Here is a 21,699-nt window from a genome sequence, read left to right on the forward strand (position 1 = left end):
CACTCTTCCTGATTAGACATCCTACTGGAGTCTCTCTCAAACACAGAAGTGCTTCATAGGCGTGATTTCCAAAGCATCGTCCATTACATGAATAAGAAACCAGCTATTACACAACTATTATGCAAATGCAAATGAGTACATGTATGCTGTTTTTCTCTCTCCCTCCTACTTGAGTCTAAAAGGATATTCTTCATCTAAAGAATTCTTGGCTAAGGACTTAAGAGAGTAGGCCTATGCTCTTTTTTCATGTGGGGCGTCTTTCGATCGACGAATAAAGGAGCAGTCCAACCGTGAACTGAGAAAACTGAACGTGAATACAAGTAAAAACTTGTTCTCCGAGCAACGCTTTAATGGATAAATGGAGACCAACCTCTGCCTCCCAATCTTCGGAAGTTCTATCTCTTCCGGAAACATGATCACAATGAAGACAGTATCTGTAACACTATTGGTCACCACTAGATGACAGACTTACTCAAATAATGCTGAAAAGTCTGCTTCTACAGTGTTGGGAGGGTTATACTTTGGAAATGTCATAGGTTACAGATTCCCAGTTACCTCATTTCCAATGTGATGTGATGTATTTGCATGTATGTGTTTATTACTTTTCAAGATTTCTAATATACAGTTGTTTTTTTAAACGCGAGGTCACCTTAACGTTCAACACCGATTTAAAGGCCTTCGATACGTGCGTCAAGATTATTATAATTTAATTGTAAAGCCCACAAAATCAGACTTTTCAGAACTTTTATTTTGTAATTAGAGTCAGAGACATATCACGTACATATAAAACCATTGCATACCACATCCTAAAACACAACCAGCAGTGCATTGAAACAAAATGCGCAATTTTCTACCTTATTCACCCCTTACTATTGCCTAAAGGTAGTACCCACATTGTATTCCTTTTAAAAAGGTTATGACTTTTGAGTATACGTGAAGATTTACATCTACAATTAGCATCTCTTTCTGGATACTTCTGAGTCAGCACGGGTGCTTCTGAATGGGTTGAGGCCGAAGCACACCTGAAGTGAAAGTGCTTGTTGAACGTATACCCTCCTACAGGAAAGCTGATCCTGGAGAGCCGCGAATAAACAAGTTAATCGAGGTCTGAAGGCTTACTAGAAAGCTAGACGCTAGATAAGCGTCGAGCCGAACTCTGGCCTACGTTTGGAGAGCGTTCACCGCCATCTCACGTTTGACCAAGACGGCTTTTGGCGGCCTTTGCATCGGAGGACTTCTCTTACTAAGATCAGAAGTCGATCGTTTGGTCGCTTTTCGCACTAGACTTGCTAAGCTTGTCGCCCTCAAATCTTGGAGGGCCACAGCTCTGCACGGTCGAGCTCCAACCCCGATCCAGCTGATCAAGCTCTCCGAGATCACTAGAAACTTCCAACCCTCCAGGAACCGAGCTGGAGATCAGCGAGTTCAGGTATTGTCATTCAAATTGTGTTTCTGCCAGCTCGGGGCGATAGATGGCAGCAGTTCGTGCGAAACCATTGCTCCATCGTCCCCGCGCTATTACCATTTGATTAAACGCTTATTAAGGAGCAGCGCTGCTTAAATCTCCAAAACGCGATGTAGCTTTAATACTCGTGAAGAGAAGCCGAGCGCGCCGCGACTGGAATCAATGCCGTCCAATGGCCGCGTCGAGGTGACGTTCAGGCGAAGTTCCGCCCTCGTTGCCTGTTTATTCGGACTATATGATCGCGTATAGAGCGAAATAACGAGACGGAGAGACTCAGACGGAGAGATTCCTCAGCTCGAGAGTGGATTATGACGCGCGTCTGAGTGTAATGTCACGCGCGTCGCGGCTGCGTGGCTGGGACAGGTGTGTTACCTGTGGCTGCGAGCGGAGGGAATGGGCACGGATCGACGAGACGCGTCGCTCTCCTTAAACCGTGCCGTCGTTGTTATCGTTTTCCGGGCGGGAGCGCGTCGGGATAGAGGAGCGGTGACTTTTGCCCATCGATTGAGCGCGAGCGCTTCGTGACGCCTCGGGAACGGGCGAAGACGCGCAAACCACTCCCCGAGCACCGGACGCCGGGCTCTCTTTTCGATCGCGGGTCCGCGGCGTGTGAACGGGGGATCGCGCGCGGTTCTGACGCATTAGCGAACCGGGCTGCGGTAGCGGGTTATGTGCGAGACGGTGATGGCCGTGTCTCAGCTGGACATCGAGCCCCATCCACCGGAGAACGGCTTCGTCACCCCCGAAACGAACAAATCGCCCGATTTGCTCTCGCGCATCGACGGCGGCGTTTTGCCGAGCGTGGGCGGCTTCGGGAGGTTTCAGAAACAGCTGATCGTTTTAACGTGGATCCCGGCCATTTTCATCGGCTTCAGCCAGTTTTCGGACAGCTTTCTCCTGGCCGAGCCGACCTGCGCGCAAGTGCAGCGGAACAGCAGCGATCCCGCGCCGAACCTCACGCGGTCGGTGTTCAACGTCAGCGTCGATAACGCGAGCGGATCCGCGGATGCGTCATCACCGTGCAGCTGTACGGAGTCGGGATGCACACTCCAAATTGGACTAGAGCAAAACGTTGTCACCAAGGTAGGTGTGTGTGTGTGTGTGTGTGTGTGTGTGTGTGTGTGTGTGTTCTCAGTGACAAACTTGCAGCCAGTTTGCTGTTAAGCCACACTTTTAACCAATGCCTTGCCACGCTAACCATTGGTGGTAATGGTAATCAATGCACCAAAAACCGAGCTGCAACACCTTTACTGTAATAAAGTTCTCAGTGGCTACATTTCACACGTTTGCCGTTTCCATCAGCGCGCCCACATGAACGCTCGCGGAAAGGTGAGTTTGTTTACAAAGCATCCAGGGGCCTGCGTTACAGAGTCTCTGTACAAAGAATGGCATTGCTGACTGAGACCAATATGAGTCATCTGCATCAACAGCTGACAAGGTGCCAGCCGTCACGGGGTGTCATGTCGCTGGGTTCCCCGCATGCTGACCGGATGACATAACCGCTCTTATATTCCAAAAAAAAAAAAACAAGAGCGCCCTTTTAACCATCTGCGTCCTGCCCTTCGGCCTCCATTAGCCCGTCGGCGCATTGTGCAATACTGGATATGGGTCAACAAACTCCGAGGATTACGCAGTAATTCTGAGCAGCCTGCGGAGATAAGAGAAAGCCACTTTTGAGTTTATTATATTAGCGTCACATTATGTCCCTTCCCTGCTAATCTGGTAACTGGAGAAAGATTCCCTATTAATAAGAGTTACGGGCCCCGGCTCCAATCCTCTCTCCGTCTGGATGTTGCGACGGGTTTGCGTAGAAACAGTTGGGAAGAAAGACCCAGAAAGCTTTAAGCAGCGGAGAGTGAATCAGCAAACTTTGTACGAACGCATCCGCTTACCTTCTCTCTGGAAGGAAATCCTAGAAGTGCGTCGGCGTGCATTTCCTGCAATCAAAAGCCAGCCGGCGTGTTTTTATTTCTTCGTCCATCTTCAGTTTATGGGTGCTGCGTTTATTTTAAAATCACTGTCTAGCGTGCTTTTAAGCGATCGGGGTTCGCCTCGCTCTTCATCAGGTTTGAGCTGTGCATTCATCCAGGACGCTGTATTTGCTAGATGGTACAGGTTTCGCAGATACATTCAAGTCTAATAGTCTAAATAATGAGTTAACTAATCCTTAAAGTCAAAGTCATATAGGTAAGGACGCAGCGATAAATGCTACCACAAGTTTGGGGCCTTTTCAATGTCTTACGCTCCCCAGTGATGCCTTCAGTAAAAATATGGGAAAATATTATTACATTGGGAATGTTAAACTGTGATTTATTCCTGTGGCCAAAGCTGAATTTTCTGCATCATCACTCCAGTCTTCAGCGTCACATGATCCTTCAGAAAGTTGCTGCTCAAACTCTTGCCGCTTTATGTGTCCGTGGAAGCTGTGGAGATGTTCTACAGAAGGCGGCAACGTGTATGCATTCGTGTATATATAAATACACATGCATGCATGTCATTTTATATTATAAAAAAAGCTCTCAAATGCATGTATATCCATTTAAATGTACGTAATAAATATACACCACAAACTCGTATTATGTAAGCGAGATATTTTGGATGAGATTTAATCATTTGACAGCATTAGTGCGTTATGTATGTAACTTTTGTATGCAACTTTTATCGCAATCATTTAATTATAATTATTGTATTTATAAAAAAAATCTTATTGAACTCAAACTTTTGATGGGTAATTAAAATAAGCCTGTTTATGGGACATAAAAAAGTTATTAAAAGTAGTAAAACACAAAACAATCATTTTAGGTGAATTTAAGGCTTTACAGCATTGAATGTTGAATACGTTTTTGCTTGGATTTTATAGTGATTTTTATAGTTGAGCGTCCCCGTCTTCCACAGCCAGTTTCTTTGTGTTCGGTAGATTAAGAATTAGTTTCAGGTAGGAAACCTGTGAAGTCCCGAAATGACCCGATACAGATTCCTGAACGTGTGTGTCATGCCATCGTTGAGCCTTGTCTCGTGTTTTACAGTCAACTAAGAGAAGCTGAAACAAAAACCCGAATCACCTGAAAAATTTGACTAAGACTGTTATTTAAATTTGTACGAATCTCGTAGCATTCAAAGGGGTCGCATGAAGCTTGTTTTTGTGTATTTGGTGTAATGCAATGGGGTTTAAGGTTAAAAACAAGGCATTTGTTGCATCCAGCGGGGACAGAATCACTGATTGCATTGCATCACGCTTCATAAACAACATCAGAGTACGTGCAACAATTTCCCTTTAATAATCACTCATTTAAAAATCATATTTATTAAAACCGCCTTTGACGTGGAAAAGAGCTTAGTGTCTCCTTGGGGTCCGAGCAGACAGTATTGCTGGTTACTGAAAATGTAAGCTATTCTTGAAGCTCTCTGCTCATAAATGATGATGATTGGGGATATTTTATGTTGATGACATTAATTAGGGGTCGTTTACAAGCAGAGAGCTCTTGCGCGCAATTCATAGATTTCACATCTGAAGAAGAGATGTATTTGTAGACGTTTTCTGTTCGTGTGTTCGTTCTACGAATTAAATGAACGCATGTTCGTGAAATGATCGTAAGATCAAATTTAGGATGGGTTCTGCGCAGCATTTTAGAAATGTGGCCCCAGGTTCAGCATTTCCCGCTTCGGCTGATCATAAACACCCAATTATTTCAGTATGTTATATCACAGTTTGGTTCATAACGTAGCTTATATTAAAAGAATAAAATAAAATTGAGCGTTTCAAAGTGGCTTATTGGAGCACTAACGTTTGTAACATCGTCAGCATTATTGCTTATTATTGATGTTTCATCATGACCACTCTCTCATGGATAATATTTTGTAATTACCATTTAAATAAATTTTTATAAATTGCGTATTATGAATCAACATCTCAGGAAAATGTTATTGGATTTCAAATCAAAATATGACTTGACTAAAAGCATGTTTATGACATAAGAAATGAATAGGGAAATAAATTATGTTTCGCTATTCTATGAAATAATATTTTGAATGCTCCAAGCAATGCAAGCGATTTTTTTTCCCTTACGAGGTTATTTAGCAGCACGTATTTGCATTGAGATATGGAGATGGCCATTGCGTGTGAATCATTGTCGTACTTCTTTAAATCATGCTTTCACCTGAAATATTCAGCACCGCGTCTAGAAGGACAAACAGATTCCTTTAAGTTGCCTATAACTTCTATCACGTCATGGAACCGCTATAGAAACAGGATCAGGAACAAGTCCTCTGTAAAATGTTGAACTGTTCTGGTACGGTGTTTTGAATACAACTTAACCACACTTTTTTAAAGTAGTTTCACTTTCACAACGAAACACAGCACCTCCAGAACATGGCACCCTCAGCAACACACAGCGAGAACAATAGCTCCGCCTTCTTTCTTTGCGCAAACATGTGGGCGGCGTTTGAAAATAAACACTCTGTGATGTAGAAAAGTGGGGGCGTGTCTAAACGAGGCGCTTTGAAGTTTCTCATTTAAACGTTCTTTTAGAAATATCTAGTCCCAGGTTTAAAGCGATAGTCTTCACTGAATTTGAGCCATTGTTTCTGGTGAAGACATGCACAGATTCAGCTGGTGTGCGGAGCTGACCTCATATGTGTTTCTCGTAGCATTTGACTTGCTTTAGCTGTAATCCAACGCATTTTTTTCATTTCTCATGAATTTCATGGTGAAAGGTGAACGTGAGGAGGCCGTTTTTTGACGGTATCTGCTGGCACCATGTTTTTACATAAATGACATGTGATTGCTTCAGTTATTTCCTTGTGCAGTTTTGAGCTCCTCTCATAAGCCGTGACGCCCAATATGATCAATATTTGTATAGCTGAGGTGTGCTTTTGTTTGTTTTTTGACATAGTTTGTTGTCGTATAGGTTTTTATGGTGGCTGTATCCTCTAACCGCTGATGTACAATTGCTTTTGGCAACTATTCACAATCGTGACCTGCATTCATTTGGTAAGGATCAGTACATCCCTACAAGTACTCAACATTAGTTATAAATTGGTAGAAAATTGACCTCGTTTATCTGGTTCGGTTTAGTCCAGCCAAAGTCCAGCGCTGAAAAGTAACCAATTAAATGTAGACTGTATTCCATAATCACAAAGCAGCCTAATTATAAGACTGGAAACGTGTTTGCTGACTGCAATTTTTGTCATTTAATTTGGCAACGCTAGCCGACTACAACACTGATAATACAATCATGCAAAGATCATGATGCCTCGCAAAGTCTCGTTAATCCAATGAGATAGATCAATAATAAAATAAGTCCAGAAAGGTATTAGCACGCTGACTGTTAATGCAGCAAGCTATCAGCAAACTCAGCAAATCGCTTTGCATTTGCACCGTAATTAAATGCACAACATTAAACTCTCCGTCGACCTCTCCGTCGATCCTGGCACGTCCCTGAAGAGACGCAGGACTTCTGGGACGATTTGCACCATGCAGACGAGACCGGTTTTGACTTGTCTGCTAAGAAGCTAATGACAACTGTTGCTAATTACCCAAAACAAGCAAGCAAATCTGCAAAGGAATAGATAAGGAAATCATTGATTTGAACGCATGACTGTAGTCTTCTGCCGAGTCTCTCCGATCGAGTTAAGGGAGTTGGAAAAGTCCCTGAAAAATAATCTTTGTTCTTCTTCTCTGATCTCCTCAGACAGCCTCAGAAAGTCATTTTCCATCGGGAGAGCCCTTTCGGATTTTGAGGACTATTCTAATTGCATTGGAGGCCCCACAGGCTTTTATTTTAATAAGATGAGGTAAAATGAATAGGAGAATAGCATCACTGGGAGACACAGAGCTGGAGAGTCGCTCTTGAGTTGCATTCTGATGACAAGGTCAGGCCTGAAGGGTTTCGATTCTGAAGCAAGAGAGCAAATAGGTCTCGTGAACTAATCATCTTGATGAATGTCACTGCGAGGGATTTTTGATGGAGCTGATTCATCTTATGAGCCATTTTCACTGTCCTTGTAGGATAAACACATGCTTTTCCTCTCCCTTTTACTGAGTGTATCATTCAAGCCATCCGTAACTCACTCAGGCCCGTGAATGATTGGGTAATCAAGTATATTATGTGGAATTAAAGAAGTTGTTTGGATTATAGGAGCAAAGCAGCGTGTTTTTGCTTGAATCACTCCTAGAGCTTAACAGATTTTCAACTTCAGTCAGCAATGAAACTTGAGGCATAAAAAGTATGATTTTAATTATGTGCCAGCAAGGGCTGAGTGTGAACATATTGTTCTGCATCTTGACTTAAGTTTGTGTGTAAATATTGTAAAAAAAAAAAATAATAATGTGACATCGGCGACCAGCTTTAGGATTTGTTTGAAATGATCTTATGAACAAAATGTTGTGTTTTCATGAAATGATTAGATGTTTAGACCTTCTATGCCAGAAACTGAAAACTTTGTATGGAAATGCTCCCAAAGCAACACCAAAGCAAGTGTGGAGTTTAGTTCAGTCAGTGTTTAAACTACAGTCTGTTTAACAAAATCCAATGTTTGTTAAAGATCATTCACCACGATTAGATTAAAATAAGTAATATTGTCATGCAATATTAAAATGTATGATTACAATTTAAGATTTAATTTAAGTGTGTTGTCTATGTCTATATATATATATATATATATATATATATATATATATATATATATATTATTATCATTACTCCAGTCTTTAGTGTCATTATAATATACTGATTTGGTACTCAAAAAAAAATTTTTTTTAAGTATTTTGAAAGTATTTACAGTATTCAATGGAGCAGTGGGATTTTTTTCTAATTTGCTTGCTGAACTGATAAACACTCATTTCTGAAGAGCGTTTATGCACATGTTCAATGAAATTCGTTGTAGAGCTACTAAAAAAAGCATTAAATTATTTAACTTATTCAATTATGTCATGCACAATTTTAAGCGTTTCCTTTTTAATCTCATATTGTATGAAGATTATACTCGTAACGAGGGTAATCTTGATATGGGTCGGTGTTTATAACGTTTACAAGTTTTACAAGCTTTTTAGGCCCTGTGGCATTTCCCAGATGGCAGCAAAGATAAAAGACGCCAGAAACTTTGAGAATGCTGAACTTCCTGCGTCCTCCACAGCCTGTAACCTTTCTTTGCGTTTTGTTTGTTATCATAGATTTGTGATGATTTTCAAAAGACACATTAATTGCAGAGCGAGCATTTAGTTGAGCAGCTGTCTACGCGAGACGGCCGCTGTAACGTGACACGGACCGAGCGGGTTTTTTGTTTGTTTGAGCTGGTGATGCACATGGAAATGTGAGCTAGGCTGTTCTGCAGACACGTTTGCACACATGCAGTGCATGCGTCCGCCCACACGCGCTGTATATTTACCCAGCTGTCCGGCCCGAAGTCGTTCAGGTCAACTCACTGTTTCTGTATCAGCTGGCGTGACTATCTGCGTGAACTAGAGGCCTTTATTTACAGATTTATGAGCTGGACTCAACTGACCTTACACAAGTACTGCTTTATTTAGTCGTGAACGGTCAGAGAGCAGTATTTTCTTCCTTTGTGATCATTCCTTCCTTTAAAAAATTGCTTGATTTAATGATTTATTTGCTTATAAAGTTCATTTTTATAAAAAAAACGAATTTATACAGCTCAATAAACAGATTCAACACATGCATTCAGTAATTCGTCTCACTAAATGCAATGTATGGCTTCTCATTGCACTATTGTACTATAAGATTTGTACTGTGGCGTAGTAACGCATTGCTACAGTCAAAAGACAATGGGCCCTTATTGCCTTCATTCTTGTTTCACCAGAAAATACAATTCACCTTTCAACTCTTCAGCACAGTCTCTCTCTCTCTCTCTCTCTCTCTCTCTGTGTATCCCATTGCTTTCATTCTCTTACTCTCTTGAAGACAGAGTTATGCATAACAAGGGCACACATTCCCTATCCCACATGCAGTGCAACCGTCCAAGTGCCTCAATGATCCCTTTATCTTTAAAAAAGCAAGTAAATCGTGATTTGAATTTTCTGAAGCCATCATAATCACCCGTGTAGCATGCAGCGGTGAGCTTTTTTACACGCTCGCATGCCGAAAACTACCAAAAATCACTTTATTCAAATCCCACTTTACCGCTAAACCATCAGTGCAAGAACGCCATGTTCACAAGACTTATATTGTTTCCCAGGGTCGATTTTAAAGGAACGGTCCACTATTTTTGAAAATGGGCTCAATTTTCCAGTTGGACGGTTGAGTTTTACCATTTTCAAATCCATTCAGCCGACCTCTGGGTCTTTCGGTAGCACTTTTAAGCACAGCTCAGCATAGAATCAAAGAGCCAAAATGAAACCAAAAACCAAAAATATTATATATTTTACCTATTTAAAACTTAATAGAGTAGTGTTGCTTTTTAAAGCACGAGCATCAATGTATTCCATGCAGGTTTTCTGTTTATTACTGTATGTGAAATGTAAGGTTAAATGTGCCATGCATTGTTGGCTTATTAAAGATATTCTACTTAAGAACATGCATGTTAACACATTGATTTGCTAAGTGGTTCCAAGGCTCTTCTGGGTGGCATCAAAAACTTTTTCGCAGATTGTGAGACAAGGAATTTATCAAAAGTAAACTAATGGCATTAAAGTGAACATTTTTTATACCAACCTTAGTTTAAGCATGGTATTTTATACACATTGTCTTCTCTGATACGCCTATTTAGAAAATCCATTCAGTGTGTCAAATCACACGCTATCAACAGATAAATGTTAGAAACATGCTAGCAAAATGTTGTAACATGCTAATTCAAAGTGCCATAGTGTTAAAACATGTCTAAAACATAAAACATGTTAGCAACATGTTACAACATGGTATCTATGTGCTTAATCATTGTAGCGACTTGAGAAATCATTCTAACAGCGTGTTAGCCGCATGTTAAAAACATGCTAGCACCGTGTTAAACCAAGTCTGAAACCTGCTCACAATGTTAAATCGTGCCAGCAACATGTTAAACATGCTAGCATAACATGGTATGCTAAACCCATGTTAGCAACATGGTGACTCTTCTTAGCCGTGCGCTAAAACATGTTTTATTTAACATTTTATTGTCTTTCTCTAGTTAAAGCTTTTTAAAGTTATTTAAAATGTTCAAATTTCATTCCACATATAAACGATACTCTCCACACGCACGGGTGAGAGTTTGTTCCTCAGTCTGATAACCGTTAAAACGCGCTAATGAAGATAGCGCGCGCTAACCGTTTTAGCACTTCGTCTTAAACCACTCTCCCTCAAGGAAACGTTACATCATCAAGGATAAAACCAATATTCAGACATTTGCTACAGCTGTGCTTGCCTGCAGTCGTGAATGCATGCGATTTCTCATTGTGGTGGTGATACGATGAATCAGTTTCGCTGATTCATTTGATCAGTAGTAATTGCATTTTGTCAGATAATTTTGATCAAAGTAATTAGATCATTGTTTGATCAGTGTTCTCAGGCAGACGACGGCGTTCTGTGATCAACTTGTTTACATGCTCCACAGCGCCAACCAGTGCTTTTAGTTGCTTAGGATTTATCACTGATTCCTCGCATTTAAAGCAAATCAACACACAGTAAAAGTCGAGTAGCGTTTTTATTGTTTGAAGAATAATTAAAGGCCGACTATTCGAACGTTCGATTATTCGTGTGCACCCCTAGTACACACGGTGTGAGTTTTTAATGTTACGTTATAGCTGTGTTTTTATGAAATATCTGTATTGACTGCACGATCATATTATTTACTGCCAAGCAAGCCACAAAGTAAAGCTTGGCGAGCCGCTCAATGAGCAACACTGGTATAGATGAACGTGACTGGAGGGTCGAATTGCATAAACATATCCATATGATCAGATGCTTTCTGAGCTGCTCTTTTCTCACCGCCGTCATTTTTATAGAGAAGCGTTCAGATATATACGTCCAAACACAGCTTCGGCAGCGCGGCTAGCGTTGGGATGTTTGCTAACAGTAAACCGTTGCTCAGGTTCTTCGAGCTTCTTTTCCCCGAAAACAAAAAATGCAAAGGAAGAAGTTTGGCGTGAGTAAATTAGAGCCTTTAGTTTAGCAGTTCTCCACCATCTCCACCAGTTCCTGTCATTTTATGCGCTTCCTCATTTTCGGGTCAAGCACGATCACGCTACGGTTTTAAAGGCAGAGCCGTTCGGTCCATAACATCTCTTGGGTAAAATGGAAATGTTGGCAGTGTGTGAAGTTATTTGAAAGCTGTGTGGAGAAGCAGGGGTTTCAGATTTCTGCACCGCACTGGTCCATTACTTCAGATGATTTCAAACAGCCGCCGACACCACAGACTTCAGAGGAGCTGAAGCATGCTCTGAGCGGTTAATGATGATCACGGCACGGCGCCTGTGCTGATTTGTACACTCCAGACTCGTGCAAATGTTCGTAACAAGGGTTCATTTATGTTATGCATGCAATGTATGAATGCAATACGTGATGGTTAAAAAACGTCCTGTTCATTTCTTGTAACATTCACATCGCCAACAATTGATTGCATTTTTATTTGTCAAAAAAAGGATGTATTTTTAGGAATTTATTTACTAGAAACAAAATAAGTAAAAAATGTGTTTTTTCAACTGCAGTTGGGTTAAAAAAACGAACGCAATAAAACGCAAAAGCATCATAAAAACCTTTTTTTTTTACAATTGTAAAAATTGGACACAGGAAAAAATACAACTTTTAGAATCGTATGTGATTCATTTATATATAGAATAGGATCATATTGTAGGCTTACAGTGTAAGGGACAAAAAACACAATTAAATAATGAATTGCCATTATGTCATTTTCCATTAATTTATCAGCATAAAATTAGAACAGTTAGAAAATAATAATGATATTGATCCATACAGTTATGACTGTAATTTGTTTGTGGTCTTCTGTTTTTTAATTATTATTTAATATAAGTTTGTTAATTTAATATTTATAATTAATTAATATGCATAGCCATTAGCATCACAAACGACGGTATACATCTCTGCCTCAAAAAAGCAAGCAAAAAAGAGAACTGATCACCGGTGGCATTAACTATTACACTCCTCTCACTCTTATTATATAGTCGCCAGTTGCTTACTGTCATCACACACACACACACACACACACGTGACCGAGTGCTTGTGTGTGTGCCTCTCACTTCCTCTGCTTTCATTCCCCGTTTCGGTCCGCTCTTTCCTTTGAACTATAAAGTAATAAATACTGTTGGAGCGAGGGCTCTGTGTGTCTCACACCGCTTCTCTGTTGCCAGGCAGAAACTATGCGGCAATCTCTGTCTCTCTGCCTTTAATTTTCTCCCTGGCACTGATTCTCTTCTGCATGCCTTCCCTTCCCTCATTCACAGAGCCGCGTGTAAGAAACACTGGAAGCGTGCTGGCCTTCATATACATACGTTATAATATTACAAAGTCATCTCATGGGAACTCGCCGGGTTCAAGGTCACTGTACCGCCTGGCTCTAGTTCTCAAATGAACATTAGTTAATAGTTTTGTAATGTGATGTTTATTATGGCTTATGTATAAATCAGTCCTCATTACTTCCCTTGACAGATAGCTTACACCGAAATATCATAGTGAATACGGTTATGTATATTCATTAGGATCAGGATTTTCCATTAATCGTCATGAAGGACTTTTTTGTTTTTAACTAATTACCTCTTTTCTCCTGGTCACCCTGTCAATATATAGATTTTGTGATTACGAGCACAGTAATCTAGTTATTGCTTTCCTTATCGTCATAAGAGCAAAATCCAGTATCGGTCGACCTCTCCGATTGGTGAATATTGATGCGTTTGACCAGTGATCGTTTTTAAAACGCGTGCGTGTATTGAATGAAACATGCCTTTTAGCATCTTAAACTTGCTCAACTAGAATTAAATCAAATTTAAGTTGTTTTATTTGGTCTTAAAAGTTCTCGTGAGCGTTTTAATAGCGGTTTTCCAGTCCCTACGAAATGTTTGTAATTGATAATAAGTTTTAGTTGAAGGAGCTTGTTCTTGGTTGGCTTGCCTGATTAGCTGTTTGTGTGTGACTAGTTAATGTTTGTGAGCAGCGCCGGCGGCTGACGTCGGTCTGAAAGCATGTGACGGGTGCGGCTCGGTCGTCACACAATAGAGGAAACAGATCCCGGGCTAGTTTCAGGGGAAACCCAGGAAACCCTAGAGCTCATTCAGAAACAAACCCTGATTAGAATACAGTACAACACAATACTACTAGTTTCTTTAGAAAGCGTGATGTATAATTCATCGTGCCTAAGTTTTGTCTGTTGTATCTCTTTGTAAGCCCTGCTATGAAAGTGATTGTTCGGCATAATAGATTGCATAATAGAGTTTTTTGTGCTCTGATAGCACGTTTTTAAAGCTTTTATAGCCATGGTTGTCACATAGAAGACAGGAAATGGTTCAAAGCAAGATTTATGGGTGTTTATTGGATTTTTAGAATTATCATGTTCATATTTAAGCGCAGGCGTTGCATGCTCGTCCAGAGATATATAATATGTTTATTATACTATCTACAACAGTGAAAGAACCGAAACCCTCAAAAGATATTGTGTGTCAAGAAACGCGCTACAAAAAATAAACTGTTGAGAAAACGTAAAAATTTTGAGTACTCTCAACAATGCTTTTTTAGCTCGGCTACACTTTAGTGAGCAAATGTAAAGTTGTTTGTTCATGCAATGAGCAAAGAAAAAGTCTTCTCACGACAGCTACTGTCGTTGATGTACTTTTTTACTGTTTCCTGCTAGAAGAGAATGTCGAAAAAGTCTATATTTGTTTATATGTATTTATTAATGGCAGGTGTTACCGGATAAGTTAGTCTAAAAAGTAGACAACGTAAAACAGCTTAGACATTAACCTTTAAGAACGGCGACAATCATCAGATGCTAAAAAGAGGAGCTCTTGACATCACAGTACAACAAATAACTAGCAATAATGACAAAAAAGTCAGCAAAACAATAGTCCCGTAACAGTGACTGCACAAGCTGTTTATGTTGCAGTGCATGCTGGGAATCACAAAGCCTTAACATTTTAAACTCTTTGTTAAGACCACCATGTTGGACTAGTTGAGACAACTTGGGCTAATTTTGTTGGTCTGACAAGAGTTTCATGAATATGGCCGTTTTTTGTATTTGAGACGTACGTAAACTGAAATGTGCAGTTGTATTTTTTAGTGTAGAATAAGATATGCGTTAATCAAGTCGAACCTAAATGGTACTTAAAATTAGCACCTTTTGAAAAAGTACCTTCCCAGTGAGAGCTTTTAGACCTTTCTGGGAGTGCACCTACAATGATGGCACATTTTGGCTCACATTTTGTACGAAAATGGAAATAACCATAACCGCTTTGCCCAGCCAAGGACTCACATTATCTTGGAAAGCCCCCGTTGGAAAGCAATCGCTTCCTGTTGTGTTCATAGGTGACACACACACACGGTGGCATTTCCCTTTTGTGTGATGCTGCATCCATACGGACCGCATAAAATGTCAAAACCCATAATCGTTGCTGTTTGTTGAGAAAAGAGGTTTTGGGTGACTTCTGGGGCTGTATGTAGGAAGCCGCTCGGAGCAAAATTGTAGTCTTCAGTCTGACAGAATTGTAAGAATGACGCAGTTTTATTCTCATTCCTAGACTTAAGAATAAGAGTGATTCATGAAAGTTACTAGGTGTCAGCTCCTAAATTATTTAGGACAGCTGGAGAGGTTTCCTAACCTGAGAGTGGCCAAAGTAGGGTTTTTTATGACTTCACATTTCACATAAACCAACAAAATATGAAAGAGATATAAAGGGAAAAAACCCAGAGCAGTTTTGCCAACTGCTTTCAATTGAAAGTAGATAAAACAGTCACTAAATAGTTCAAGACTACGTCATAATGGCCAGTTCACTGATCTATAGAAGTCCGAATCATAGAAATTAATTTTTGTTGCTTGGTGTTTGAAAAAAATGTCTTAAGGAGCGACAAAATCAGGAAAATAGCAACACTGACAACTCCTACAACGTGGCCATTAATATTTTGTTGGTCCTCTTGTTTTTGCATATGTTTAACATTTCTTTGTGGTGCTTGGCCAAAAAATATGACTACACAATTTAACATGTTTCATTATTATAACAAATAAAACTATGCTTACAAAATCTTTGGACTGTAAACGTACCGAACAGAAAACAACTTAAAGTCATCAGTAATTTATAACAGTTTGGCACAGTGCAAAGCGTTTCAAAAATACATTTAAATCTTAAAATATTTCAGCGTCGTATTGGATATAAGCAAAACGCTATTGGCTGTTTTAAAAAGAGGGCGGGGCTGCTTAATGTGTCCCGCCTTATCTTCTCGGTTTAGTTGAAATGAAGTCACCGCATAGAATAACGCTGCTGTTTTCTTTAAGTCAGCCATTAATTCTATTCATAAACTTAATTTCTGAGAAGTTTTATACATACAGGAGACGTCAGTACTGAGGAGACAGAAAACGTAGCCTCTATGTTATATTTTAAGAATTGGTTTGACCAACTAGCAGTTAACCAATGGGTAATCAGTCTTATATTTTGGATTCAGCTCATATGAATCTACATTTGATATTTTATGTATTTTGACCATGGTTTAGAAAAAGTAATTCATGCGTGCCACCAAAGGGCGCGTTAAATAACTCTATTTTTAGATATGATGACAGAATAAGTTATGTATTAGTATTAAAACCTCTGTCTTTCTGTGCCAACAGTGGAACCTGGTGGATGACTCCGCTTGGATGGTTCATATTGCCAAATTCTCTCTGTTGGTGGGCTCTATCTTCGGATACTTGGTGTTGGGAGTCGTGGCAGATTGGTGAGTATATGTCTAAAAGTGTTTTACTTTCCACTTTTCTGAATCGATGCTAATCATGCCACTGATTGGCAATTATTTTTCCACCACGAGATGATTACTTTGCAGTCCCCCCTGTGGAAATGCAGCAGTTTCGTGTTAATGAACACAAGTGTGTATGACAGGCCGTAAATCCTCAAGAACAGATGTTTGCTTTGGTCTAATGTTTGCCATCGTTGGTCTCTTTTATGACTGGATCCGTCCCTGCTGTGAACATCTGAGATCTGAGAAGTCCTTCAAGGACTGATCAGCATTTTTTTGAGTGTGTGTGTGTTACGTTATCACACCGATGGTCATGAATATGGTTGATGTCGTGTCTGAACAGGATGTTTGAGTAAAACGTCACATGCTCTCTAGCTTTCAGCATGATCGTTACTTCATCACAGGGAGCCATACTAGCATTTCATGACCCCTGGCCTAATATATTTGATGGATGCAACGTGAAACCCATAAAGTGACAGATAATTGTGTAAGCTGTGTGTGTGTGTGTGTGTGCGCTCGCTCTCTGAAGTGCGCTTTAAGGCGTGCAGCCGGGCATGACGTGTGAGCAGTGAAATGCTCTGGATATCAGAATGCTTGTATTATGCAAAATTGATGTAAACGCAATCAACCGTCTTACAACAGAGGGGACAAAACACCTGGTAGTCTGTTAGAAAGCCTGTTAGACCCGCTGCTTGTGTTTCTTCCTTGATCTTTAATGCTCACTATTTACATGCATTTCAAAACCATAGCTGAGCTACATTCAAATTGTACTATTTTAATTCTGTAAGTGCACAAATAGATCAAATATTTAAAGCAGCTAGATAATTAAAAAGCAGTGTTCATGTTTTTCATTTTTGCTATTAAACCTGATATTAGGAATCATTGAATTTCACTTCATGTGATGCACCAGAATCTTTTTGTTGCGGAATTAAAACTTTAAATCATAGTCAAATCAAATCAGATCATTTTATAATTAATTGCTTTGCATGCCAACATTTTGCATTCAGTTTATAGTGACTTCTTATCACAGTTTTGCTGAAGTTCAATATATGGATCAGTGGTACTGAACCTGTACACGTCAAACGTGTGTGTGTGTGTGTGTGTGTGTGTGTGTGTGTGTGTGTGTGTGTGTGTGTGTGTGTGAAATATGTGCGTACATTTTTTTCTATAAACTACAACGTCTGTCTTAAATCAGCATTTATTAAACTGATAGTTCCTGTCCTTGATTCTGATTGGTTGAGCCGTGTTCAAAGCTGTTATAAAATACTCTACAAACACACACCTTTGTTTATGTCTGTGCGTTGCTCGGCAACCACTGTGTCCCAACCACAAGCGTTTCTAAGGAACTACAATGTTTGGTGGAAGAATATTTTTATTAATAACAATATGCTTTATTTGCACTGTTTTATTTAGTTAAACCTTACCATGCATGCAGAACAATCTGTTTTCTAAAAGCAGCAAGCTCAGTGAAGCCGCGGTTTACATTCATTTCTAAAAGCTAAGGGGGTTTCAGGCACTCCCGCTTTATTTCATCAGGCTTTTATGTTTAGGTTGAGTAATTTCACTTTAATGGCAAAGAAAAGGGTATTAGCCAGTTACCGAATGCCTAATTAAAAAAAAAATCCAATTATATTTTTATCAGAAGCCTAATTTAAAAAAACAAAGCTCATTTGAACGAGAAATCGCAGACTGCCTTTTGCATCTGAATTCTTCATAGATAGACCGAGAGAGAGAGATGGAAAGGCAGAGGAACAAACAGGGCTGAGCAGAAAGCTCTTATATGGGAATGTTTTGGGTTTGTTTTCTGCTAGACTCCGTCACACTATTTTTTTGGAGTTCTCTTATGCGTATAAATACAAAACAATCCACTCAATTATTGCTGAATGAGTCCTATTGTTTGTGCCGAGCACAATGTGTTTTGTGTGGTGAGGATAGGGGCCGGCGAGAGCATGAAATCATCACCTCAATTCTCCTATTCGGCGTGTGTCAGGTTATAATATTACTGGGCCCTATGCTAAAGATAATGGTCGTGCATTTCAGTTCTAGCTTTTTTTCAAGCAGCTGTTCAAGACTGTATATATATATGTGTTGACTCCAATTGATGTCATGTTGAAATGTATCACATTTAATATATTTAAAAGATCAGTTGTGGAGCATTTTGTAAACTGGCCTTGTTTCATGTTTTCTAACCTTCAGGTTCGGACGACACCCGGTCCTGATCCTGTCCGTCATCTTCATGTTGATTTTCGGCATGACGGTGGCCTTCTCCGTCAACGTCCCGATGTTCAGCACCCTGCGCTTCTTTGAGGGCTTTTGCTTAGCGGGAATCACGCTCTCGCTGTACGCTCTGAGTAAGTATAACGTCTGAGATTAAAAGGATCCGCTCCATTCGCTGAGGCTTTGAACGCACTTGTGTAAATAGTTTCAAGGCGATTGCAAAGCCAATTAAAAAGTATATGCACGTCAACGGTAAATATACAGAATGATGCACACATTACGCCGCGTGTGGGTCATGAAGGATCGGGGTGTAGATAGTGGATGGAGAAAGAGAAGTGCTGAAAGTCACATGATGCTGAACACATCGGTGGTTTTTGTATGTTCCTTATCAGAAAGTCATTGCTGCTCTAGAAGAGGCCGGAGATGTTGTTTTGGACTGTATTGGATTCTGGGAGCTTTGAATGGCAGTAATGACTGACTCCGAATGTGTTTTTAGCGTTTCCGCTTTTCGCTCTTAATACCAGTACAGTAGATAGTACACTAGACTCTTATTTGATGGTAATGAGCCTTTTTGCATGTGTGTGTTTGTGTGTGTGTGTGTGTGTATATTAGGGCTGGTAATTCAATGTGTTAATTTGATTAATTACAGCGAAAAATAGCGCCCCAGACATACCTGGGTCATCTGACATTTCATATACAGCTGATTTATGGCAAATATGACGCAGGGAAGCAATTCGCTGTGTGATGGAGCTATCTGTAACTATTGCCACTCTAAACCATGATTACAATGAGTGCTTGAATGCTCATAGATCACTTCAGCAAACGTATATAACACCTCAGAGCTCACAGCAGGGCTGCCTTTAAGGGTTTGTCAGTTATTGTTAAAAACCGTTTCCCCTATGGAGACAAGGAATGATTTCACTTCCAGAACCCGACTTTGAATAACATTAGAATATATTGCAGTCAGTTTCCCTCTCTTTTTTTTCCGCTTCGATTCCTTTTCCTTTATCTTCCACACGTTCCTGTCACGAGCGAATGGCACATGCTTCTGAAGCTGCGTGAAGTTCATGCTCTCCTTCTACGCCCAGCTTCCTCACCCAGCAGTCTCAACCCAGCGATCGCTTTGAGAAAACCCTCCAGCTTTCCTGAACGTGTGTGATTCGTGCGTCTCATACCATCAGAATGTCACACAGAGGTTAATTGTGGTCTCTCCACTCTACGGTTCTGTCTTCTTGGTGTGTTAGAGTCATTCAGATGGATTACCCACAGACTCAGTGACCTTCTACATGCTTAACACCGGAGACATTTTCTGATGAGTGATAATCCTCTTTCGATGATCGCTGCTATTGCAGCAGCCCTTATAGTAATAGGGTTTGCCAGCAATGCCTCACCTGACTGTCTGATGGCCTCCAAAAGCCTTTAATTGCCTTACAATTTGTACGGTGGACCTTCATGTCTTTGTCACAGTAATTTTCTCGACCCCATCTATTTTGAAAAGCCTCTGCAGCACTCCCAAAAATAGACCTGTTGGTGTGCATTAAATAACTATATGTTTTTTTTTTTGTTTTAAATTCTAGTTTTATTTTCTTCCCAACTTCTCAAATTTTTTAAGGGGATAGTTCGCCCCAAAAAAACGTATTCTTCATTTACACTCATGTCTGTTTCTATATACATATTATATATATATATATATATATTATGAGAGGGAGAGATTTATCTTTTATTACCCTCATGTCATTCAAGCATTTTTCACACCATTGGAAAAATGATGCATACAATAAATAAATAAATCAAATTAATTAAATACATCCAGGCTGCTCTTTTCATACAACAAATAGCGTGGGGTCCTGTTAAACTCCAAACAGCACTACAAATGGCTCATGCCTTACATTTGCAGTCTTCTGCAGTCGTATGATAACTCGGCAATGAGCAGACCATAATTTGTTATCCTCTGATAATCACCTTCCTCCAGTGCACCTATTGTTATTCAAACTTGGTGGCTGAAGAGAAGACTTACCATTGGTTCTCACACTTGGGGCTGTTGCTATGCAAATTTCTTACTGGGCTAAAGCTCATGCAACCCCAACCTGAGCCGGACATCACTGCACGAAACTATTTATTCCAGCTACATAAATAACCTTGAAAGTTAGTGAACCAAATGTGATTATTTATAGCTAAAATGAACTGACTGCAACCACTTACCTTAAAAAAAATGTAGCAGATTCAATCTTTTGCAATCCCATCCATTTCAGTGACATAGGGAGTAATGTCCATAATTGTAAGTATACTATTCTGACTCTTCTTGGCATTGAGTGTACAGTTTCACAGCAAGCTTGCATCTGTCCCGATTAAGTCTTCTTTAAATGCTTGATCATTAATGGGGAGTATTGGGGTACAAAAAGGTCATACAGTCACACGCTGCAGGATTTCTTCTTGAGAGATTTATGATGTCAGTGTCATGTTGGAAAAATTCCCAACAATTATTAAAAAGTAGCTTGGTAAAAATGCGTTTCTAGTACGTTGGCTTCTGTGCTGTAGGCACTAACAGTATAGAAACGAAAACCTAAAATGAAGGCACAGAGTGTGTCCTTTTTTTAATTTAGGTAGTTTTGCTATTATTTCAAACTTCAAAAAATGATTTGGTCTTTTTTTACCGTTGTATGTTCCACTGTTTGAGAATCATTTTAATTTTAATGCTTAAGAAATGACTTATTTTTAAATGTTTCGGTTCAACATACTCACCTATGGATCAAATTGGTTTTCAATCGTACTAGGAAACGATATTTCCTTCATTAATATTTATGTACATTCACACTTGCTGGGTATTCATGATACATCTTTTTATGTAAAGAGGAATGCCTGATTTTTCTTACTTGCTGTAATCATTATATCGTAAATATATCTTCTGAACAATAACCCAAACAGTACACTAATATCGTAATTATCTGCTCTTTTTCAGTTGGAATGACAGTAATGTACTAAAAGTAGCCAGTTTTGGGGGTTAATTAACTAATAGCTTCACAGCATGTTCTCATTTGCATAGTCCACGTATTTATACTTCTATGCTAAAACTGTACTGTACTGGTAATGTTGCTGGTTGCGTGCCATGACATATGATTTTTCATGGTGCAAAACTGAAAT

General features: G+C 39.8%; 1 protein-coding gene across 1 annotated transcript in view; it reads left to right on the forward strand.

Annotated features, from left to right (window-relative positions):
• The first annotated feature begins 1,406 nt into the window (after nucleotides 1–1,406).
• slc22a23 (solute carrier family 22 member 23) overlaps nucleotides 1,407–21,699 on the forward strand; it is a 40,261-nt gene continuing 19,968 nt past the window's right edge. The window contains exons 1-3 of the mRNA XM_043258723.1: nucleotides 1,407–2,548; nucleotides 16,220–16,323; nucleotides 18,538–18,692. Coding sequence (XP_043114658.1) covers nucleotides 2,135–2,548; nucleotides 16,220–16,323; nucleotides 18,538–18,692 — 673 coding nt within the window. The 5' untranslated portion in view covers nucleotides 1,407–2,134. The remainder of the gene's footprint in view (nucleotides 2,549–16,219; nucleotides 16,324–18,537; nucleotides 18,693–21,699) is intronic.

The sequence above is a fragment of the Puntigrus tetrazona genome, chromosome 2 (genome assembly GCF_018831695.1).
Source record: "Puntigrus tetrazona isolate hp1 chromosome 2, ASM1883169v1, whole genome shotgun sequence".
Lineage (NCBI taxonomy): Eukaryota > Metazoa > Chordata > Actinopteri > Cypriniformes > Cyprinidae > Puntigrus > Puntigrus tetrazona.